Source organism: Elephas maximus, chromosome 9 (genome assembly GCF_024166365.1).
Source record: "Elephas maximus indicus isolate mEleMax1 chromosome 9, mEleMax1 primary haplotype, whole genome shotgun sequence".
NCBI classification, from domain to species: domain Eukaryota; kingdom Metazoa; phylum Chordata; class Mammalia; order Proboscidea; family Elephantidae; genus Elephas; species Elephas maximus.
Window position 1 is genome coordinate 47959321 of NC_064827.1, and position 25649 is coordinate 47984969.

Consider the following 25649-nt stretch of genomic DNA (forward strand, 5'->3'; position numbering starts at 1 on the left):
ACATGTCAACACTTGATATAATGTTTTTGAAATTTTAGCCATTCTGAAGGGTGCACAGTGCTGTCGCATTGAAGTTTTAGTTTGCATATCCCTGATGACCAGTGTTGTTGAAAACTTCTCATATCTTTATTTATATACCCTTCTTTGTGAAGTGTCTGTTCAGGTCTTTGGCTAATTATTTTATTGACTGACTTTTACTTATGGATTTGTAGAAATTCTTTATAAATTTTGTTGACTGTTTCTGAATGCAACCATCTCCCAGTCTGAGGTGTGCTTTTTCACTGTCTTGATTTTGTCTTTTGATTAACAGGTGTTCTTAATTTTATTGAAGTCCAATTTATCAGTTTTTATTTGAGTGTGTTTTGTATCCTGTTTAAAAAAAAAACTCTGCCTACCTCAAGAGCATGAAGATTTCTCATAAGTTATTTTCTAGAAGGCTTATTGTTTTAACTTTCATGTTTTGGCTTCCAATCCACCCAGAGGTAGGCATTAAGATTCAATTTTTTCATTCAGATATCCAGCTAATCCAGTAACTAAAAGAGATTGTTTCCCCACTGCACTGTCATGCCACTTTTATCATAAATCAGATGACCATATGTGTGACCGTATGTTTTACACATTGCTGTAAAAAAACATAGCATATCTATGAAAATACCTCACAGGGGAAGGGTGCAGTTGGCAGAAGTACATATAACGTGTGTGTTATTTGCATAAAAATATGGTATCTTTCTAATTTTCTATTTTGTTTTTCTTTAAGATAGTCTGGGCTATTTTTGGCCCTTTGACTTCTATATACATTTTGGAATCAGCTTGCCACTTAAAAAAAAAAAAAAATAACACCTTCAGGAATTTTGAAGGTGATTGAGTCTACAGATCATCTGGGGATAACTGACATTTTACAGTAGTGAGTGCTTCAATCCATGAATATGGTATATCCCTCCATTTATTTAAACCTTCTTTGCTTCCCCTTGAGGAGACCTGGTGGTGTAGTGGTTAAGTATTCAGCTGCTAACTGAAAGGTTGGTGGCTCGAACCCACCAGCTGCTCTGCAGGAGAAAGATGTGGCAGTCTGCATTTGTAAAGATTACAGCCTTGGAAACCCTATGAGGCAGTTCTACACTGTCCTGTAGGGTTGCTATGAGTTGGAATTGACTCAAATGCAATGGGTTTTACTTTCCTTCAGTAATGTTTTAGAGTTTTCTATGAAGAGATTTTACACATCTTTTTAAACACTTATTCCTACTGTTTTTTTTTTAATGTTACTGAAAATAGTGTATTTTAAAAATTTCATCTTCTGATTGTTGCTAATATATACAAATACAATTGATTTTTGTATGTTGACATTATATTCAGCAACTATCCTAAATCCATTTAAAATTCTGACTTATTTGTCTATTATTTTGGATTTTGTATAAATAATCATGTCATCCATTAACAATGATTGTTTTTTTCCTTCCTTTCCAATCCTTACAGCTTTCATTTCTTTTCTTTGCCTTGAGGTACTGTCTAGAACATCTAGAACAATGTTGACTAGAAATGGTGGCAGGGGACATCCTTCTTTTCCACTCTCGAGTAAATACCAACAAAATGCATACATATGTGCATCAAAAGGTATGCACATTATCCACAATAGCCAAAAATGGAAATAACCCAAATACCCATGAATAGTATAAATAAATTGTGCTGTATCCCCACAATGGAATACTATATAGCAATGAAAAGCAACAAACTACTGCTACACATAATCATAAAACTAAGTCTCGCAAATATGTTGAGTGAAAGAAGGGACACATAAAAGAGCACAGTCTGAATGATCCAGTTATATAAAATTCAACATCAGTCAAAACTAATTTAGAGTGTTAGAAATCAGTAGATTGGTTACCCTTAGCATATAGTGACTAGGATGGGGCACAAGGAAGGCTTCCGGGGAGCTAGAAACGTCTATGTCTTGATCTGGGGGAGGTTACAGAATACGCCTACTTTGAAAAGCTCATTGAGCTGTATACCTGGTATTTGTGTACTTTTCTCTATGCATTTTATATTTCAATTAAAGTTTATTTAAAAAATGCATATACAGCAATTAATTGAGAAATGACCCCTAACATTGAATCAGAAAATACACTAAGAGATGATCATTCACTTCTTCATTGATTCAAAAAAATATGTATAAGAATGCATTTACTGCAGCCTTGTTTATAGAAATGAAAAGGTAAACCAGCCTAAATGTCCAACATCATGAGATGGGTTAAATATGATATGTCCACTCACTGCAATACTATGCATCCTTTAAAAATAATGATACTTACACTTGTTGAAATAGAAAATTATCCAGCTCTAGTGTCAAATCAAATAAAAAGATTGCAGAAGAACACGTACCAGATGATCTCATTTTTTAAAAAAGCTACATATATATAATGCTTTAAACGTTTGAAAGATTATATGCCTAAATATTAACAGCATTTATTTCTGGGGGGGATAATTGTTTTATTTTTGAACATCTGTAGTTTCTAATTGCCCTACAAGAAGCATGTATTACCTGTATAATTTTTTAAGGGAACAAACAAAGAGGTTCACAATATATCATTAAATGAAAAAAAGATTACAAAACAGTATGTATAGTATGACACCATGTTTGTTAAAAAAAAAAAAAAGATATATTAAATACATCTTTGTATGTAAATATATTCTTTGTATAGATATACCAAAGAAAGCTAGAAGGACATACAGTAACAGCAGTTTTCTATAGAGAGAAGGATTGAGTGATTTTCTTTCTTTTTTTTTTTGCTTTTCTTTGTTTTCTAATTTTTCTACAGTGAACATGTATTATTTGTTTAATAAAAAACTAATAATAAGGTTAAAGAAAACAAGTTGGGTTTCAACAGAAAAAAAAAAAAGGGGCGACCTCCATTTCTATTCCCCACCCCTCCCCGCCCTCTCCACCCTCTGCCCACTCCCGGGGTCTTACATTTTAAGAAGAGTGATCGTTCCGGAGAGAGGCCTGTTTTCAACAAGGTACCTGGCTTGGTGCTGGAGGAGCCCGAGAGCTGGCAGTTCATGTCTGTAACAAATTATGAGAAATGAGCAATTGACGCTCATGCAAGCTGCACAAATTATAAAGTACGCTAAAAACATTCAAGGACTGGAGATTCACACAGTCTCTCCCCAGGAATCTCATGCAAATATTAGCTGGAAATGCAAATTCACAGCGATAGGAAACTCAAGGACAAGGCCAGATCTAGGGAGACACGCACTTTGCAGGATCAGACAGGTCAGTGCGAAGTAAGTCCTCAACTTGGGGAGCCGTCAGGGCAGAGGATGGGCAAGCTCCAGGGCGATCCTGATTATCACTGATTATCTTCAACACACAAGGTAGAGAAGCAAGCTCAAGGTGCAAATGCAAAACTCCAGGATAAAGATGAAAAACAAGAAACCAGAGCTGAGGGTTCAGAAAGGCCATTTTCAGGTCTCACTCAGGTGAGGGAGGGTTATAAGGAAACCCAAGCCATGGTCTCTGTCCTCAACAGCTCACAGTCCAGTAAAGGAGATGAGAAATGGGCTCACCTGATCTATAATCCAAGGCAGGGAGAGCTCAAGGTCAGGAGAGAGGAGAGGCCCAAGGGCTCTGGGGCTTGGAGTCAGGGAAGACTTCTAGGAGGAGGAAGCACTTCAGTTGCCTCTTGAAGGATGGGGAAGATTTGGACATACAGAATAAAAGATGGGAGACTACTCCAACAAGAGGGTACAGAGAGAGCAAAGGCATGGAAGGCAGGTGTCAGGAGTAGGGAGCCATGGAAGGTGTCTCAGTGAGGGAATGACATGAGCAGAAGAATTCTGAAAACTCCCTCTGGTGGGGAAGGATGGGACAGACTGCGAGTGGGGGAAGGGTGCCTGCTAGGAGGCAGGCCTGAACTGAGGCAGCAGGGATGGAAAAGGGGCTGGGCTGAGGAAATATTACAGAGGCAGAACAGCTCACTGGGAGTGGGGGATGAACAGCAGGGTGGAGTTAACAGGCAGCATCCCGTTTCCGGAATTGGGGAAGATGCTGCATCCTAGTGTGGCCCCATTGAGCCTGCAGTCTTGGAGCATACAGGTAGAGACATGGGGAGGGGGGGCACTGGAAGGGCAGTGTTGCCACAAGACCCCCACCTCCTTGGGTCCTTCCTAGGAGTCAAGACCTCTCATGACGACCTGTGATAGTGAACAGCGAAGACCTCTTTTTTTTTTTTTGTAAGGGGTGATGGCCCGAGAGGAAACAGAGCCCAGAGGATCAGAACACAGACCCTGGGTCCAGAGTCTGTTTGCATTCTATCTCTGCCACCTACCATCTGGTTGTGACCTAGGCTAAATTAGCTAGCCTTTCTGAGCCTCAGCTTTCTCATCTGCAAAATGGGGATAATGAAGGCACTTAGCTCACAGGGTGATGATAAGGAGTTGCTGTATGAATTCGTGTAAAATGCTCAGAAGGAGTGCTTAGAACACAGAGCAAGTGTAAGCTGTTATCATGGACTCAACAGGATTCCCAACTCTTTGGGAAAGGACCACTGAGAATGTGAATGTGAACAAACTGCATTTTGGGTCCATCTGAGTAACCTCTTGCAAAAGGTGACAGGGGGAGATGCCACTCACTGGACACTGATAAGGCCAAAGTTTCCTGGAGACAACTGCTAAGATTCTTCCTCCCACCCCCATATTTTTACTGTTTATTCTTTTTTATTGAGATATATCAACTGCTAAAATATCCCCTGGGTGGTGCAAACAATTAAGTGCTTGACTACTAGCCAAAAGGTTGGCGGTTTAACCCACCCGGAGGAGCCTAGGAAGACAGGTCTGGTGATCTGCTTCTGAAAGGCCATGGCTATGAAAACCCTATGAAGTAGTACTACTCTGCACACAAGGGGTTGCTATGAGTCTGAATCGACTCGGCGGCAACTAACAAGGTTGATAATGTGAGTTTTAAAAAATAGCTATATCTCAAGATGAATTTTTCAGTTGGATTGCTATTGTTAGGTGCCGTCAAGCTGGTTACAACTCATAGCAACCCTATCAACAGAATGAAACACTGCCCACTCCTGCGCCATCCTCACAATTGTTGTTATGCTTGAGTCCACTGTTGCAGCCACTGGGTCAAACCATCTTGTAGAGGGTCTTCCTCTTTTTCGCTGACCCTCTTCCTTACCAAGATGTCCTTCTCTAGGGAATTGTCCCTCCTGATAACATGTCCAAAGTATGTGAGACGCAGTCTCGCCATCCTTGCTTCTAAGGAGCATTCTGGCTGTACTTCTTCCAAGAGAGATTTGTTCGTTCTTCTGGCAGTCCACGGTATATTCAGTATTCTTAGCCAACGCCATAATTCAAAGGCATCGATTCTTCTTTGGTCTTCCTTATTCATTGTCCAGCTTTCACGTGCAAATGAGGTGACTGAAAATACCGTGAATTGGGTCAGATGCACTTTAGCCCTCAAAGCGACATCTTTGCTTTTGATCACTTTAAAGAGGTCTTTTGAAGCAGATTTCCCTAATGCAATGTATAGTTTGATTTCTTGACTGCTGTTTCCCTGGGTGTTGATTGCGAATCTAAGTAAAATGAAATCCTTGACAACTTCAATCTTTTCTCTATCACGATGTTGCTTATTGGTCCAGTCGTGAGGATTTTTTGTTTTCTTTATGTTGAGCTGTCATCTACAACTGAAGGCTGTGATCTTTGATTTTCATCAGTTAAGTGCTTCAAGTCCTTTTCACTTTCAGCGAGCAAGGTTGTATCATCTGCATATCACAGGTTGTCAACGAGTCTTCTTCCAATCCCGATGCCCCATCCTTCTTCATACAGTCCAGCTTCTCAGGGTATTTGCTTAGCATACAGATTAAGTATGATGAAAGGATACAACCCTGACACACATCTTTCCTGATTTTAAACCACACAGCATCCTTTTGCTCTGTTCGAACAACCGCGTATGGATCTATGTACATGAGCACAATTATGTGTTCTAGAATTCCCATTCTTCACAATGTTACCCATAATTTGTTATGGCCTACATAGTCGAATGCCTTTCCACAGTCAATAAAACACAGGCAAACATCTTTCCGGTATTCTCTGCTTTCAAGATCCATCTGACATCAGTAATGATATCCCTTGTTCCATATCCTCTTCTGAATCCAGCTTGAATTTTTGGCAGTTTCCTGTTGAGGTACTGCTGCAACCGTTTTTGAATGATCTGGAGCAAAATTTTACTTGCATGTGATATTAATTATATCGTTGGATAATTTCTGCATTCTGTTGGATCACCTTTCTTTGGAATGGGCACTATTATGGTTTGAATTGTGTCCCCCCAAAATATGTGTCAGTTTCGTTAGGCCATGTGTGGTTGTCCTTCATTTTGTGATTTTCGTATGTTGTAAGTCATAATCTCTGCCTGTGGTTAAAAGGATTAGGGTGGGATGTAACACTCTTGCTCAGGTCACCTCCCTGATTCAATGTAAAGGGAATTCCCCTGGGGTGTGGCCTGCACCGCCTTTTATCTTACAAGAGATAAAAGGAAAGGGAAGCTAGCAAGGAGTTTGGAGCCTCATACCACCAAGAAAGCAGTGCCAGAGGCAGAATGCATCCTTTGGACCTGAGGTTCCTGCGCTGAGATGCTCCCAGACCAAGGGAAGACTGATGACAAGGACCTTCCTCCAGAGCCAAGAGAGACAGACAACCTCCCCCTGGAGCTGAATTTGGACTTGTAGCCTACTTGACTGTGAAAGAATAAACTTCTCTTTGTTAAAGCCATCCACTTTTGGTATTTCTGTTATAGAAGCACTAGATAACTAAGACAGGCACAAATATGGATCTCTTCCAGTTGGTTGGCCAGGTAGCTGTCTTCCAAATTTCTTGGCAGAGACGAGTGAACACCTCTAGCGCTGCACCCGTTTTTTGAAACATCTCAATTGGTATTCTGTCAATTCCTGGAGCCTTGTTTTTTGCCAATGCCTTCAGTGCAGCTTAGACTTCTTCCTTTAATATCATCAGTTCTTGAACATATGCTACTTCCTGAAATGGTTGAACACTGACCAATTCTTTTTGGTATGGTGACTGTGTATTCCTTCCATCTTCTTTTGATGCTTTCTGGGTCATTCAATATTTTACCTACACCCAAAGCCCACGGCCATTGAGTCACTTCCAACTCATAGCAACCTCACAGGGTTTCCAAGACTGTAAATCTCAATGGGAGCAGACTGTCACATGTCTCTCCTGAAGAGCCACTGGCGGTTTCGCACCTTCAAAACTGCAACCCTAAACTTGAATTTTTTTCTTCAGCTCTTTCTCCTTGAGAAATGCCAAGCGTGTTCTTCACCTTTGGTTTTCTAACTCCAGGTCTTTGCACACTTCATTCTAATACTTTGTCTTCTCCAGCCACCTTTTGAAATCTTCTGTTCAGCTGTATGGGCTATGTATCCAAAATTTCAGTGGAAGTCATGGGAAAAGAGAATATCAACTACGAATTAAAAATCTGCTGTAACAAAGCAGTTTACGAGAGTTCACTGTCCAGCCCGAGTTCACTGTCCAGCCCCGCTGCGCTCCCAGCAGGTTTCAGCATTCTCTCATCTCAGTGTGAAATGCCTCTCTCTGTTCTCTCTGGTTTTCAAAATCTTACTTATCTTCAAGGCCCAGCTCAAGTGCCACCTCCTCCAGGAAGTCCTCTCTGGTGTCCCTGTCAGAATCACTCACTCTTCCCTCCAAGGCCCAACCGCACCTGCTGTGTGTCAGTTTGGCACTCATTTCGTGAAATCGTCTCCTCTGCTAGGACAGGGCCTGGTCTCATCTCTCCCCATATCCCAGCGGGTGCTCAGTGGGTGCCTGGGGCATTTCTGTCTCTCCTCCTCTGGCCTCTTTCCTTCTCTTTTGCTTTCCTTTTCTCCCGATCTTAAGAGTTGGCACTGCCACGCCCCATTTGACAAGGGGCTTCCAATCTTCTCAACCTCAACTCTCCTCAACCTCATTTCCCCTCTCCCTGCCCTTGAGGTGCTCCAGCCACTCAGGCCTCCTCTCCAGGCTGCAAAGTTCTTTCCTCACCTCCAGCCCTGGGCTCTGCTGTTCCCTCTGCCTGGATCCCCCCCATCCCCCTGGTATTTGCCCTCAGGCTGCCTCCTTCCCAGCAGCTTGGGCTGGAATTCATCGCCACCTCCCAGTCTTCGCTGATCACCTTGCCTAAGTAGCTGCCCACCCCTCCCCCCACCTGTTACTTTCTCACTGCCCTTGTCACGGTCACCTTTGGATTATCTGTGGAAAATCCATTTCTAGGTAAACGCCTCTTCCCTCCCCAGAACTCTAGTCTCACAGACCCAATTGCCTACTGAGTATCACCACATAAGAGTTCAAACTTCTCAAACCTAACAGGTCCAAATGGTTCATTCCCTCTAATCCTAAATGCTCTTTCTCATCTCAGGAAACTCCCTTCTTGTCGCTCAAGCGAAAATCTTTGGAGTCTCCTTGATGCAAATCTCAATCCCCTTGCCCACACCCACTCCTGTTGACCCCTTTGCTGTTCCTCCAACATGCCAAACTCGCACTTGCCTCAATCTCGCCTCAGGACCTTTGCACCTACTTTTGCCTCTGCTTAGAATACCTTTCCCCCAGATATAACAAAATACCATGACCAACAACAGCAATAACAGCTAACATTTACATAGTGCTTATTATATGAAGGAGCCCTCATGGTACAGTGGTTAAGCACTGGGCTGCTAACTGAAAGGTCGGTGGTTCAAAACCACCAGCCGCTCTAAGGGAGAAAGATGTGGCAGTTGGCTTCCTTAAAGACTGACAGCTTTCGAAACAGTATGGGGCAGTTAGTTATACTCTGTCCTATAGTGTAACTACGAGTCGGAATCAACTCGACAGCAAAGGATTTGGTTTTATACCTGAGCCCTGTTTTAAGCACTGATCCTCGCAACAACTCCAGAAGAGGGGACTGCATTATCGACTCCATTTTATGGATGTGGAAACAGAGGCATAGAAAAGTTAGGTACCTTGCCAAGAGTTAGGAAGTTGTGGATCTGGGACAGAAACCTGGCAGTCTGGCTCCCAAGTCCGTGCCTGGGACCACTATGCCCTCTTGCCCTCAGATCCGTGGAGTTCGCTGAAGGGTTATTTAAGGTCTACTCACAGGTCTCCTGCCCTGAGAAGCCTTGCCCAACTTCCCCATACAAAATAGCTCTTCCTCCTTGTCACTCTCTACTCCCCTTACTCAGCTTTATTTTTCTTCAGAGCACATCTTGCCTGACATATTTGTTAGTGTGTTGTCCGTCCTGCCCACAACAGGCTGCGAGCACCACAACGGCAGGAACTTTGTTTTGTTCCCTGCCCATCCTAGACTCATACCTGTAATGAATCATAATGGCAGAGATGGGCGAGTGAATGAATGAATGGACAGACAGATGGATATTTCTGAGCACTGGTTTTGTGCCAGGCCCTCTGGGGAACTCAGAGCTGGACCAAAAGTGATACTTGCCCTCCTAGTATTCACAAGAGGCAGGCCCTGGGGAGGAGACATCAGGAGAGGGAGCAGGGACAGGTTTCCCTCCCAGTGAGCACACTGTTCCCGCCTCGAAGGAAGTGAGACTTGGCCAGGCAAAGGAAGAGGGGGAGGCGGTGTCCATTCTGGCTGGGAGCCCAGAGCAGGCAAAGCTGTGGTGTGTTGGGATGCCGGAAGGTCTGAGGGGCAGAAGCAGAGCAGTGCAGCTGGAGAGCAGCCGGAAACGGTCTCTGGAGGGTAGAAAGTGAAGCTGAACGATGGGTTGGGCACCAGGCCCAGGAGCCCTTGATGGCTCAGCCAAGGGCCTGAGTGCGGGAGAGGTGTGATTTAGGGTGCTAATCTTTGCAGCGGTCTCCTGGCTATAGGGCCCTGAGGGGAGTTAAGGATACAAGTTAGTCATATAGCAACTTACTTTCCTTAATACGAATGTCCAGTGGCATCTGAAGTGCACTCTGAATGGCTTCCACAAGGCCCTTAAAGAGGCTCTTGACAGGCTCGAAGGAGAGGGGCACGGGGTGACACAGCTCCCCAAGGTTCATCTGCTGCTGCATCTCCTGCCTGGTGGCCGAGTATGCCTGTGTGGGGCACATGGAGTCAGGGCAGCTTTGGGGGCTGCAGGCTGTGTCCTGGCCTACACCATTGCACCCAGCAACATACCCATGCCAGAAAGTGCAAGCCCCACCCTGTCCTGGAGCCTGCCATCAGCCCAGGTCTCTGGAAGCAGAGTTTTGGGGAGATCACACAGCAGGCACTGAGGGAGAAGATGTGTGGAAGTCGCTCCAGTGCTGATCTGGTGGCCCCTCCGTCCCTCCTCCCTCCCTCGCTCCATTCCTTCCCTTTCAGTCCACTGAGTTCTTGTCTGTGCCGGGTATTAGGAAGCAAAGGGAGGAGTAGGAATGACTGTTACTGCTCTTAAGTTGCTCACCACCCTGCAGGGAGTCCCCGAAGGCTTACGGACACTGTAACAGGGGTCTGCCCAAGATACCAAAAAACCACAGCCAGCTCCACTGTCACCTCCTCGGAGAAGTCTTCCCTGACCCATCAGACATTCCTTGGACATACTTTTGCTAGCTCACTTGAGCTATGTTGTAAATAAAACTGTTTCTGACCATGTCTCGCCACTTAGCTGCGAGCTCCTAATGCCCAGAAGGCCTGGCCCAGAGCAGGCTATCAGTATATATTTGATGAATAAATGAATGAACAAACAGAGGGAAGGAGTGATGAATAATGAAAATCAGTAGCTTCGTTGCCAGAGAATAAAAAATTGAAAAAAACGAGAAAAGATGACAAAGCTGTGAATCTGTCTATGATGTAGAAAAATCATTCTTCTCCATGGAAGAATTCCTTTGTATTAAAAAAAATAAAAACCAAACCCATTGCCATCAATTCCAACTCATAGCAACCTTACAGGACAGAGCAGAACTGCCCCATAGGGTTTCCAAGGACTGCCTGCTGGATTTGAACTGCCGACCTCTTGGTTAGCAGCCATAGCTCTTAACTACTATGCCACCAGGGTTTCCATCCTTTGTCTTAGGTATCCCTAAAAATTACCTTTACTTAAAAAGAGACAAATGTACCCTTTTGTGCATCTTGCCCTCTTAAAGGACAGTATCACTGGGTCTAGAGAAGACCTCACCCAGAAATCAGCAAAAATAGCTGACTATGAGACATAGGCTGACTTGGCTAGGTCTACCTAAAAGCACAAGAGTGAAAATATCCGCCAGGGGACTAGCTTGACTAGTTTTGCACTGGATGATTTATTTGTCTTATTTTCCAGCCAGAGTCCATGTTAATCTGTGGTTAGGCTCAGCGCTACCTTTATTTAGTTGTGCCCTGCTCTGCCACACGAGCCTTCAGAGTGTCTTACAAAGGTCATCTAATGCTGCAAGATTTTCCTTTACAGAGAGAAAGAAGAAACAAGGAGAAAACCAGGATAAGAACGTAAGCTGGAAAACCAGAGTGAGATGAGACACAAAATGTGTGCCCTGAAGTATTTTTTTAACTTATTTGAAGTGTATTTGGCTCTGTGCTTCCTAGAAGCCAAGGTGAAGAAGGAAATAGGAAGAGTTATATGAGTGAAAAAGCAACCCAAGTACACAGGGGTATTGATACCACAGAGAAGTTTTTCTCATTGTTCCTTGAAGAGAGAAGCACCATCCTCAACAACATGCTTTCACTCAATGTAGCAATGAGTATCACAGGGAATTTTTCTTAGAATCTCCTTCAATATAAGGTATAGCCTCCAACAAAGCCCAGTGGCCAAGAAGTACCATCCTCCTCTCTCCCTTGAACAAACTGTGACTCAGCTCATTTCAAGAGAGGTACCTTTCCAGGAGGGATGTCTCAATTATCACTGCAATGGCAGAGGGATGGGCAGTAATGTTGTGTGAGGTTAGAGTCAGACAGACCTGGGTTCTGATCCCACCTCTGCTACCTACCAGCTGTGTGACCTCTGGTGAGTCACTTTACCTCCCTCAGCCTCAATTTCTCATTAGTAATGTGGAGTGACAATATCCATTTTGAAGAGTTCTTACAAATATTACAACTAAGACACGGAAAGTACTTGGAACATACAACAACAACAAAAAAAAAACCATTGCTGTAGAGTAGATTCCAATTCATAGAGACCCCACAGCACAGAGTAGCACCTGGTGGATTCAAACTGCCGACCTTTTGGTTAGCAGCCATAGCACTCCACCAGGGTTTCCATCCTGAATGCAGAGGTTCTCAGATATGGTGGCTATCAACATTATCTAATTAGTTCAAGATGTATATTATCTTCCTAACAATGTACATTTTCTGATCCCTTGTGTTGGGGCAATAAAGTCTATATACTGAGGTGGCAGTTCTCTGAGTATTCACTCGATGTGTAAATACTGTGTTTAATGCCACAGCAACCAAGGTTAGGGGCACTGGTGGTTCGGTGGCAGAATTCTTGCCTTCCATACAGGCGGGAGACCTGAGTTTGATTCCTGGCCAACGCACCTCACGCGCAGCCACCACCTGTTTATCAGTGGAGGCTTGAGAGTTGCTACGATGCTAAACAGGTTTCAGCAGAGCTTCCAGACTAAGACGAACTGGGAAGAAAGGACTGGTGGTCTACTTCCAAAAATCAGCTGGTGAAAACCCTATGGATTACAACGGTTTGATCTGCAACAATCATGGGGATGGTGCAGGACCAGGCAGCATTTTCTTCTGCTGTGCATGGGCTGGCCAGATTTGGCGGCTGATTCTGCCGCAGCTAACAACAACCACTGAGATGAGATGTAGGTGGCAGGTGTCAGACGACAGAAACCCCGCATTACCTGAAGCCGTTGTACAGGATCGGGTTCCTGGCTGATGCTCCAGGCTCTGTGGGAGAGATCATTCATGACATTGATGTGCTCCCCACAAGACTCGATCTGCTGTCTGTACGCCTGCAGGGCAAGCTGCATGTTTCTGTCGATGAATTTCTTGGCCAGCACCTCCTCTTCGTGGAGCAGTAATCTGAGTTCTGAGAACTTCCCTGCCAACCAGGTTTTACTTGACTCTGCATGAGCCTAAAAAGAAAACCAGTTCCAGATGATATGATTGTTGACCTACCAAATCCAGAAGAATCAACATGAAAAAAAAAAAATTATAACACCTAAAAAGCGAATTCAGCAAGGTGGTCAGCCAGATACAAGATCAATTTATAAAAACCAAAAGCTTTCCGAAATACCAGTTATAACCAATTGGAAAATGCATAGAGAAATAAAGTCCTTTTAAAATAAGAAAACAAACTTGCAAAAATATCTAAAAATAAGCCTAACAAAAACTGTAAAGACCTAGATAAAAGAAAGTATAAAATTGTACAAAAAGAGATAAAAAATATTTTGGATGCATGGAAGAATAATCTATATCCTTTGCTGGGAAGGTACATTATTATAAGATTCTATTTGTCTCCAAATTAGTCTATAAATTCAATGTAATCCTAACCAAAGTCTTAACATGCAGATTTAAAAATTATTATAGGAGAGAATAAGCACACTAAAGCAAAAAAATCCTTTAAAAAGAAGATCAATGAAGGAAGAACTGATTTATTAGATATCAAAACATACTGTAAAGCTACAGGATTTAAAACCATGTGGCTCAGGCACAGACAGAAAGATCAAAAGCACAGAATAAAGAGTTTAGAAAAGAAATATATATCTATATATACATACATAAACATACACACACACCCCTACACACCCACACATAATATATGGAGAAAGAGAGTGAGAAAGAGAAAAAGCCATATATCTGGGAACTCAGTATACGATAAAGTGGCTCAAATTGTGGGTAGGAAAGAATGAACTATTCCATAAATGACACTGGCACAACACACAATTAACCCCATATTTAAAAGAAAAAATTAAGTTAGATTTTACCATACATGGTATACAAAATTAACTCAAATGGAATCTACCTACAGTCTTACAAAAAAAATGCACACCTGAATCTGATCAAGTCTTTAGTTGTAACAGATCCAATTTAGAGGGAATATAGAAGACAGGGAACATGTTAATCACCAACTTAAGAAACATATCAACCAATTGCATATCAAAGATTTTATTTCACCCCTAATTCAAACAAACAAATAAAATGTGACATCTATGAGACACTGGATATTTGATGATCTTAAGGAACGCATTACTGTTAATTTTCTTAGATTTGATAATGATATTAAGGTTACATGTTTTCGAAAATGAGCCCTTTATCCTTTAGAGATAATATGCTGAACATTTTACTGGTATTTCTAAGACTTGCTCAAAACAACACATGTATACTGGAGGTTTGTCACAATAAAAGGTAAACAAAACAAAAAAGAAATTCCAGATTGATTAAAGCACCACACATTAAAAAAAAAAAAAAGCCCCAAATAATAAATCGATTAGAATGAAATATGAAATTTTTAAATAAATTTGGAAGAGGAAGGCGGAAACCAAAACTAAAAAGGAAAAAGGAAGACATCAGCAGGTTTGACCACGTAAAAAATAAAACATCTCCCCAAACGGAAGAGCACTTTAAACAAAACCACATGGCGGATAAGAAACTATACAGGCTTACTACCCCTAATATACAGCAAGAAGGAAACAATTCAATTTAAAAAATAGGCCAAATATGCAACTACCAAGAACCATACGAAGGGTGCTCAGCCTCCCAAGCCAACAAGAAGTTGCCACTGTAATCAAAAAATATTTCTTGAGCATCAAATTGGAAAAAATGTAACTGAGTGATAATACCAGACTAAAGGTATGTGGAATATGGTATTTATACACACAGTGAGTGCTAGTGTCTATTGGTACTGTATTTTAGAAGGCAATATACTTTGATACATAAGTCCTCTTATAGGAATTAATCCTAGAAAATGTATTCACATGTGCACCAAGATATGTGTACCAAGATGCTCACTACAGCATTGTTCGTAATAGTGAAAACCGAAAAAAAAAAAAAAAAAAAAAGTTTGCCATCAAGTTGATTCTGACTCATGGTGATCCCATGTGTTACAGAGTAGAACTGTTCCAAAGGTTCTTCTTAGCTGTAATCTTTACAGAAGCAGGTCATCAGGCCTGTCTTCCACGGTGCCTCTGGGTGGGTTCGAACTGACAATCCTTAGGTGCAAACTGTTTGCACCATCCAGGGACTTTAACAGTGAAAAGTTGGACACAATTTTCAATATGAGAAGTGTCCATATATAAATTCTGCTACATTTATGCAATGAAATAATATATAAACCCAAAATCAGATCCATGGCCATCAAGTTGATTCCGACTCATAGCGACCCTATAGGACAGAACAGAACTCCCCTACAGGGTTTCCAAGGAGCAGCTCCTGAATTCGAACTGCCAACCGTTTGGTTAGCAGCTGTAGCTCTTAACCACTGCGCCACTAGAGATCTGAAATAAGATACAGTGAGTAAAAAGAATGCAGTGGATCTTTATGGCCTTATGGGGAAAAGTGCTCCCAGATAGACTGGAATGACCCCGTTGGTCATGGCCCCCAGACCTTCTGTTGGCCCAGGATAGTAAGCATTCCCGAAGCCAACTCTTCAGACATGGATTGGACTGGACAATGGGTGGGAGAGGAATGCTGGTGAGGAGTGAGCTTCTTGGATCAGGTGGGCACTTGAGACTACACTGGCATCTCCTCCCTGGAGGGGAGATAAGAGGGCGGAGGGGGTTAGAAGCTGGCAAAATGGACACAAAAAGAGAGAGTGGAGGGAGAGAGTGGGCTGTGTCATTAGGGGGAGAGTAATTGGGAGTGTGTAGCAAGGTGTATGTGGGTTTTTGTGTGAGAGACTGACTTGATTTGTAAACTTTCACTTAAAGCACAATAAAAATCATAAAAAAAAGAAAAGTGCTCCAAGATAGCCAAGTGAAAAACAGCAAGTTGTAGAACAATGCATATTGTATGATCCCATTTATGTAAAACATAACAAAACAAAAACTATATATAGATACATGCATCTGTATGTTTGCAAGTATTCGTGTGTGGGAAGAGGTAAGGGGCCGAGGGGACGGTGAAGCAGGACTCTCACTTTGTACTTTGTATAGTTTTATACTATAAGGTCAATTCCAACTCATGGCAACTCCATGTGTGTCAGAGTAGAACTGTGCTCTATAGGGTTCTCGATGGCTGATTGTTCAGAAGTAGATTTCAGGCCTTTCTTCCGAGGTGCTTCCGGGTGGACTCCAACTGCCATCCTTTCGGTTAGGAGCCAACTGTGCTAACCATGTGCACAACCCAGGGACTCTGTTCTACACTATACTATTGTCTAGATTTTTTTAAATGAGCATGTGCTCATGTATCACTTGCATAATTAAATAACAAAATAGAAAATCAGCTGAAAAGAACATAGGCCAGCCCCTTTCCTCAGCCTAAACAACAAGTATCTGGCCAGGTACAGGGGGCAGGCAGGCTCCCCTACGGTACGATGCTCTCATCTTAGTGGGACAGGAAGGTATAATTTGGTAGGGTATAGGGGATGAATTTCTTAAGTCTGTGTTTTCCATAAAATGTTATAGATGTGGGTTAGGTTCTGAGGCTAGCTCATATCACATGCCTTATGGATTAAATTGGCTTTGGGCTAGCCTGGGAATTAATCCACATTTATAGCATGGTTTCTATGGGTCAGTGAGCCTGAACACAAATACATCTTTGTTGAATGGCTAAATGAGGGAAAAAAATATATTCCAAACCCCTGATTTATAAACACATTTTGGAGGCAAAATATAGAAAATGGAGTATCTGTTTATAGAAACCAAGAAAGCAAGTACTTCCTCCCAACTGAGTTATGCTCCAAGCAGTTTCTATAGATCCACTTCATAAAGAAGGCTAAAGAAGCTTAGCAGCACCACCCATTGTTGTAACTGTCAACACAGGAGTAACTGTTTGAAAACACGGAACCAGAAAACTTAGGGTGTAAGCAGTTGAGACTGATTATGCAATACAGTAAAAACAAAACAGGAGAGAGAATTCTGGCAATGAAATAAGGAAGTTGGCTATCTGGTTAGGGAACTTTGGTTCAAAGCAAAATTGGATCCCAGAATGAACTGCTTCAGGCATGGCTGGGCAGAGCTGGTGGCTGGCTGAGGGGCTTGACACAGGCCAGTTGACAGGGGTCTCAGGACTGTGGGAAAGAAGAACTTGACCAGGGTTGAAGCCCTGCTCACACGTGGGGGAGGGATTCTGCATACAGGGCACTGGCTGTTATGAGACTCCATCTTAGCCTAGGCCCCTGGATACCTGTCTGGATCCTGGAGAGAGCGAAGAGCCTGTGAGGTGAACCGAAGAGTGCTTTTGCTGACAACTTTTATGACTTCCAGGCCTAGACAATCCTGCTATATGTGTCCTTCTCATGGTGTGTGCCACCAGGGAAGGGAGGTGTGCTCTCCAACCCTGCTCAGGTCACTTTTGCTTTGGCATCCCCTGGACTCTGTGACATGGTGGGAGTGGCCAGCAGGAGTAGGAGAAAGGGCGGCCGTGCCCAGCAGGGGTGGTGGAGACCAGTGGCACCATCAAGGTCAGCAGGACAGCGAGGCAGGGTCCTTGTCTTCCCACTCCCAGTCTGGCAAAAGCTGGCTCATGTCAGCCTGCTGGTCACCCTACCCCTTCCCATGGGGCAGTCCCTACAGTTCTGAAGGGTCACAGAGAAAGGTACAGGGCCAGGCACTGAGGTTATTGACTGTACTCTCCAGGGGTTACTGGGTTAGAAGGAGCCTGGGCCTACATGCCCTCAGGTCCACTTCCTGCTTGGTTCTGCAGGGCAGAGGGGCTGACCCCTGCAGACTGCATTTCCAGGTTCCCCCTTCAGCTGGTTTCAACTGGGTTTGGTCAACAGGAGAAGGCACTGGAGGAAAATCAGAGGGTGAGGGGAAGGGAACAGCCAGGGTATTCCTCCCTGATGGGCCTCCCCCTTCCCAACCCCTGCCCCCGCCCCCCCCCACCAGCCAGCACTCCAGCTCCCACAGGACAGGCCTACTCTAGTTCCAGCTTCCACCTAGGCGGCGCTGGCCCTGTGTTACCACCACCTCCTCCCTTTGTCCCTCCAGCCTTCCTGCTGGTGCTAATCACCTCACCACCTCCTGTTGGCTTCTCAGCCTCTTCCATCATGTGTGTCACCATTCCCTGAATGAGCTGCCTCTGTCTTAACGTCAAAGTGGTTGCTATCTTCCTGGGTGGATCCTGATGGATTCAGGTGTGGCCCTAGGTCTACCTCTAATTTGCTGTGTGACCAATGATAAATTGTTTCCTCTTCCTAGGCTTTGGAGCCACCATCTCTAAGGGCCTTTCAGCTCTGACAGCCTATGCACATTCAAAATTCCTACGCACGTCCGTAGGTCCAGTCTTCTGGATTCAACAGACAGTGACCAGCCTAAATAGGCACACACACATACATATATATACATACACACATATACAAATATATATACACACACAAATATACATACATATATATACATACATACTTTTATACACATATATACACACACACATATACACAGATATACACATACACATACATAAACCAAAAAAAAAAAAACAACCCATTGCCAGAACATGGTGACCCTATAGGACAGAGCAGAACTGCTCCATAGGGTTTCCAAGGAGCAGGTGATGGATTCGAACTTTAGACCTTTTGGTTAGCAGCCAAGCTCTTAACCACTGTGCCACCAGGGCTCCAAAATGACATATAGTTTTGGCCAACATGAGAGAAAGAGTTGACACAGAGAAGCCTCCTTCCTGCTTCAAAAACATAGAAATGCGGATAAAAATAGCAAAATTTAAAATTACACAAGCAAGCTCAAAACCAAACAAACAAAAATGGGAAATTCTCAGGGAACTGGGTGTCAGTGCACTGGGCAGGCACTGAAGCAGAACGAGCCCGGGGCGGGTAGAGGTGGAGGTGTTTGGGGGTGAGATCCACATAGGACTGGGGCCTTGTGATCTAAGAGAGAGCTCTGGGCACCTGGCCTCATTCCAGCTCTGAGTGGGAAGGGGCTACCTACATAAAGCAGACTCACAAAGTGCTGCTCCAGCCCTGAACTGACCACCAGAAAACCTCTACTCTACTGGCCCAGGTAAGGAGTAGGGCTTCTTGCCATCCACCTAGGGTCACGGAGGGAAAGGGAATCACCAGCAAAACACACAAGACACTAGGCTTGCACTGAGCAGGTTTGGGGTCTGAATTCCTGAAGCCTCAGTAACACAAGGACTCAAAACTGAAAAATTAATATAAAAAAGGTCTGGAACCACTGAAACTCATACAGCCCCAACCCCCCCCCCCCCAGATGCATGACTCACCAGATATTAAATAGATAATCTGAACAGCCCTATAGCTATTCAGAATTCAGAATTTAAAACTCATAAAAAAACATAATACAGAACCCAGAAATAGGCCCACACTAGGATGGCCAACTGGTTTTTGACAAAAGCAATTCAATGGAAAAAGGATGGTCTTTTCAACAAAAGCAACTGGATATCCATAAGCAAAAAAAATGAACCTCAACCTAAGTCTCACAACTTATAGAAATATTCACTCAAAAAGGACCACGGACTTAAATGTAAGCTATAAACTTTTTAGAAAAAAACATGGGAGAAAAGCTTTGGGATCTAGGGTTAGGCAGAGTGTTCTTAGGTTTGACAGCAAAAGCACAATCCATATCAGAAAATATTGATGAATTGAACTTCATCAAAATTAAAAACTTTTGCTCTGTGACAGACCCTGTAAAGAGGATGAAAAGACAAGCTACGGATGAGGAGAAAATATTTGCAAACCACAAAGAAGACAAAGGACCAGAGTCTAACCGGTTCTTGACCATATGTGACCTCCTGAAATGGATGAACATCCACAGGTTCTTTTTGGTACAGTGACTCTGTGTTTTCCTTCCATCTTCTTTTGATGCTTGCTGCGTGGTTCAATATTATGTCCACAGTACCCTTGAATTTTTTCTTCAGTTCTTCCAGCTTGAGAAATGCACAGCATGCTCTTCCCTTTTGGTTTTCTAACTCCAGGTTTTTGCATGTTTCATTATAGTACTTTGTCTTCTGTAGCTACCCTTTGAGATCTTCCGTTCACCTCTGTTACATCACTGTTTCTTCCATTTGCTTTAGCTACTCCACACTGAAGAACAAGTTTCAGAGTCTCTTTTGACATCCATTTTGGTCTTTTCTTTCTTTCTTGTTTTTTTAATGACCTTTTGCTTTCTTCATGTATGATGTCCTGGATGTCATTCCACAACTCTTCTGGTCTTCGGTTATTAGTGTTCAATGTGTCAAATCTATTCTCGAAATGGTCTCTAAATCCAGCTGGTATATACTCAGCATCATACCTTGCTCTCCTGGACTTGTTTAGTTTTCTTCAGCTTCAACTTGAACTTGCACATGAGCAATTGATGGTCTGTTTCGAAGTCAGCCCCGATCTCGTTTTGACTGATGATACTGAGCTTCTCCATCATCTCTTTCTACAGATATAGTCGATTTGATTCCTTTGTACTCCATCTGGCAAGGTCCACATGTTTAGTCACCCTTTTATGTTGTTGAAAAAAAGATATCTGCAATAAAGAAGTCGTTGGTCCGGTAAAATTCTATCATGTGACCTCCAGCGTTGCTTCTATCACCAAGGATGTATTTCCCAACTACTGATCCTTCTTTGTTTCTAACTTTTGGCATTCCAATCACCGATAATTATCAATGTATCTGGATTGCATGCTTGATCAATTTCAGACTGCAGATATTGGTAAAAACCTTCAATTTTTTCATCTTCGGCATTCGTGCTTGGTGCGTAAATTTGAATAATAGTCATATTAACTGGTCTTCCCTGTAGGTGTATGGATAGTATCCTACCTCTGACAGTGCTGTACTTCAGGATAGATCTTGAAATGATCTTTTTGACCATGAATGCCATGCCATTCCTCTTCAATTTGTCATTCCTGGCATAGTAGAACTGTAATGGATTGAGTTGTATCCCCCCAAAATGTGTGTCAACTTGGCTAGGCCATGATCCCCAGGATTATGTGATTGTCCTCCATTTTGTCAACTGATATGATTTTCCTATGTGTTGTAAACCCTACCTCTATGATGTTAATGAGGCATGAGAGGCAGTTATATTAATAATCAGGACTCAATAGACAAGATTAGGTTGTCTTAAGTCAATCTCTTTTGAGATATAAAAGACAGAGGTCAGTGGAGAGACAGGGAGACCTCAATACCACCAAGAAACAAGAGCCAGAAAATCAGCTCATCCTTTGGACCTGGGGTCCCTGAGCTGAGAAGCTCCTACACCAGGGTAAGACTGATGACAAGGACCTTCTCCCAGAGCCAACAGAGAGAAAAAGCCTTCTCCTGGGGCTGGCACCCTTAGTTGGGACTTCTAGCCTCCTAGACTGTGAGAGAATAAATTTCTCTTTGTTAAATCCATCCACTTGTGGTATTTCTGCTATAGCAGCACTAGATGACTAAGACAAGACCGTATGACTGTCCAATTCAAAATGGCCAATACCAGTCCATTTCAGCTCACTAATGCCTAAGATATTGATCTTTGAGCATTTCATTTTTGAAGACTTTCAGTTTTCCTAGATTCATACTTCCTACATTTCACGTTCTGATTATTAATGGATGTTTGCAGCTGTTTCTTCTCATTTTGAGTCGTGCCACATCAGCAAATGAAGGTTCCAAAAGCTTGACTCCATCCATGTCATTAAGGTTGACTCTACTTTGAGGAGGCAGCTTCTCCCCAGTCTTATTTTGAGTGCCTTCCAACCTGAGGGGCTCATTTCCAACCTTATAGGAAACATGTTCCACTGCTATTCATGTTTTCACTGGCCAGTTCTTTTCAGCGGTAGACCTTCAGATCCTTCTTCCTAGTTTGTATTAGTCTGGAAGCTCCGCTGAAATCTGTCCACCGTGGGTGACCCTGCTGGTATCTGAAATACTGATAGCATAGCTTCTAGCATCCTAGCAACATACAAGCCACCACAGTAAAACAAACTCGCAGATGAGTGATGGTACAAATTTATGAAATCTCTTTGTACCTTATTTACTTTCTTTCAGAATAGCAGTGAAATCTGAAGAGATCTTTGTATGTTCCTTAAACTGTATTTTGGTTTGTTTAAGAAGATCTGGCACTGAAAATGGTTAAATGCTTGGCTACTAATCCAAAGATCGGCAGTTTGAATTCACCCAGAGAATCCAAAGAAGACCTGGCAATCTACTTAAAAAAAAAAATCAGCCATGGAAAACCCTATGGAGCACACAGTTTTACACTGACACACATGGGGTTGTCATGAGTCAGCACTGGCTCGATGCCAACTGGTTTAAGATGATTTGGGGTGTGGGAGATGGACAGGGTGGAGAACTAGCCCTTCCAACAGAAGGGCAGATGACTTTATTATCACCTTGTGATGGTGAGAGAAAAGGCTGCTCCTCCGTTTTGGGAGGCAGTTGCGGGAGGGCTCGGTAGGGTGTTGGGCAGAGGCGGATTCACCACAAAGCTAATGAAACAGGAGCTTCGGGGCGCCGCTACCTTGCACGGACCCTTCAAGGTTTTGCACCTAATTGTAATTTTGTATTCTTTTTCTCAAAAAGAGCCCCCTAAGTTATAAAAGTCCCACAAACCCATTGCAGTCAAGTCGATTCCGACTCATAGTGACCCTACAGGACAGAGTAGAACTGCCCCATAGGGTTTCCAAGGCTGTAATCTTTATAGGAGAATGCCACCTCTTTCTCCTACGGAGCTGCTAGTGCATTCAAACTGCTGACCTTTCAGTTAGCAGCCAAGCGCTTAACCACTATACCACTGGGGCTCCTTATGTAAGCCCCCCCACCAAATCTGGTCTGCCCCTTTGAGGTTGGTTTTTATTTTTCCTTGGCTCCATGCTGGGGAGAGCCTGGTGTCTGAGGGGAAATGTGGGTATCTCAAGTAGAAGAAGGAAGAAATGTCTACTTGCCTTCAGCTTCTCAGCAGCATCTTCTATCTGGGTTATGTTATCAACTTCTTGTTGCTTTTTGGTTGCCAACTGCTTTAAACAGTTTTGGGTAATTTTCTGCACATGAGGGAGTAAGGGAAAAAGTTTTAATACCGTCGGTATGAAAAAACAAGGCACCCCAATGGCCCTTTCCTCTCTCCCTATATTTTTTCCTGCTGAGGTATCAGATTCAGAAGGTGAGGTGACTTGCTCAAAGTCATGTGGCAAATTAGAAGGATGGGTTGAGGTGGGCCCCTCTGGTCCTCAGAGGCCCACATTAGGTACTCATCAAAATTTTCCTTAGGATAAATTCTATTTGTGATCTGCTTTTCTAGCCCCTCAAATAGGACCTTAAGGCAAGCAGTTTGGGGTCAGGGAAAAGCATTCACTTACTGAGTATTAACTGAGCACCTATTTCATGCCAGGCCCTATTCCAGGAGCTGCACTTGTGGAAGTCACATTCCATGGGCAACTGGCCCTCTGGCCTTTGCCTGGGAACCAGAAGAAATTTGTGTGAGAGGTCCATGAAGTTCATGCTCCCCTCACCCTCCCACCTGAAATGGCCCCCTCCCAAACTCTGATTTTTGAACTTGCCACTTCTCCAGAGGCCTACTCTGTGACCTTTCCCTGCCCACACACACAGGTGTGACCTTATTACTCTCTATCCCACCTTTCTTGGCTTTGTTTAAGAAGATCTGGCAGCGAAAATGGTTAAGTGCCTTTCTTACAGCTGGCCTTACACTCAGCCACTGGGCCCAGGTCTGGCTGCCCTGGCCTACTGGGAGTTTCCTGAGGGCAGGCCCTAATTCTATTCCATTCCTGAAGCTCCCGTAGGGCCTAGAAGGTGACCCAGAAGTGTTTGCTGAGCTGAACAGAATTAAAAAAAATAAGTTGCCGTTCAGTCAATTCCAACTCATAGTGACCAGAAGAGAGCTGGGAAGCTACATGGTAAGTTGTTAAGATCACAAGCCTTAGAGTAGATGAGAACCAGGTCTGAGTCCCAACTCTCCTTCCATGTGACCTGGGTAAGTGACCTCACGTTTCTAAACTTTTGTTTTCCCATCTGTCAACATGGATAACCCCACAGAGTTGCCAAGGGGACTAAATGAGATGTACGAAAAGTAGTACTTGGTCCAGTGCCTGGCACACAGTAAGTGCTCAATACATGTAGCTCTTGTTGTTATTTTCATATCCAACTAACATTTGCTTTGGGGCCCACTGTGTGCAGTTTTATTCTAGGTAAGAAGGAAGGGAGGAGATAATCATAACTCAAGTATAAGCCATGGCCTCAGTTTCCAGGGGCGCATCCTTCCCCCCTTGTTATTACCAGGCCTTCTAGTCCAATTCCTGTCCATTGCCCAATGATACTCCTAGCTTCCTGTGTCTGCGCCCTCCAGCCATAGGATGCGTCTCCTGATTTGGTGCCTCTGCTCTGCCTGGTGAAATCCTACTCATCCTTCAAGGCCAATTCTAATGAAACTTCCTCCAGGAAGTCTTGGGCTTCCTGTCCCCGGCCCACATTGTCCTTTCTCTTGTTCTCACTGACCCTTGCCTGGGGCTCCTCCCTTACAGTATTCATCACACTGTAAAAAAAATTTTTTTTATTTTTATTTTTATTATCATGGCCTATTCTCCCCCCTCCAGCCATGGTGCTCCTCCAGGTCAGGAAAGGATTTGACCTATCCTTGACTCTTGTAAAAGACAGGGTTTGGCACAAGGTATGTGCTGAATAGATGTTTGATGAACGAATGGATGAATGGATGATGAGTGGACAGATGAGTGAAGTGACCTCATTACGGTCGGTATCACCCAGTGCTGTCACTAATGGTGTCACCTCCCCCACCATGGACCTCCTCCCATATCAGGCCACACAGAATCCTTAGTAATGCTCTCTGTACTAACGTTACTTCTAAATGGTAATTCCCATATATCACTCCTTTTTTTCCTTTAATTACTACCTCATTCTCAAAAAAGTTGACACAAGTTCACTAATACTAATTACCACAATATTGTAGCTAAAACGCCAGAAAAACACCGGCAGCAACAAAAACAACAGCTCCCGCTTGTAGCACATGCAGATGAAATCACGTGATTTGATGCGTCATTGTAATTGGGTAATAATGACAGCTCTGACCAGAGGGTATTGGAAGTTTCAAAAAGTAAATTAGCACAGTGTTTCTGCCTTGTAGGTATACTGACATGTAAGCTGGGCTTATGAAGAATGTTTTTGTTGTTATAACTAACTACAGGGATAATTTTAGAAAAAATAATAAATTTCTGCTGAAACACTGCACAAAATTTTATAGACAGTCATTTTGGTGTCACGCCCCTCCCGCCCCCCCTACCGACAGCGTTACCTGGTGTCCGCACCACTCACACCCCCTTAGAGATGCCACAGGATGAGTGTGTGGGTGTATGGATGTAAAAATGAGTGTGCCTAGGTAGGCGGATAGGTGAGGGGGCAAATGGATAACCGGGCGGAGACTGCAAGCCATATCTCTGAAAGGCAGTCTTGTCATCTCTTGATAACAGTTTTGTGGGGAACTATTATCATTATTACAGCCATTTTATAGATAAGAACACTAAGGCTCTGGAGGCAAGGCAGGCCTCAAACCCAGGACTCTATAAGCCTACCCCTCACAGGGCTCATTTCACCTTAGGGTTCCAAG

General features: G+C 43.4%; 1 protein-coding gene across 1 annotated transcript in view; it reads right to left on the reverse strand.

Annotated features, from left to right (window-relative positions):
* TRIM14 (tripartite motif containing 14) overlaps positions 1 to 25649 on the reverse strand; it is a 30852-nt gene that overhangs the window by 4029 nt on the left and 1174 nt on the right. The window contains exons 2-5 of the mRNA XM_049896956.1: positions 22963 to 23058; positions 12817 to 13050; positions 9924 to 10086; positions 2966 to 3058 (exon numbers count right to left, since the gene is read on the reverse strand). Of these exons, the coding sequence (XP_049752913.1) occupies positions 2966 to 3058; positions 9924 to 10086; positions 12817 to 13050; positions 22963 to 23058 (586 nt within the window). The remainder of the gene's footprint in view (positions 1 to 2965; positions 3059 to 9923; positions 10087 to 12816; positions 13051 to 22962; positions 23059 to 25649) is intronic.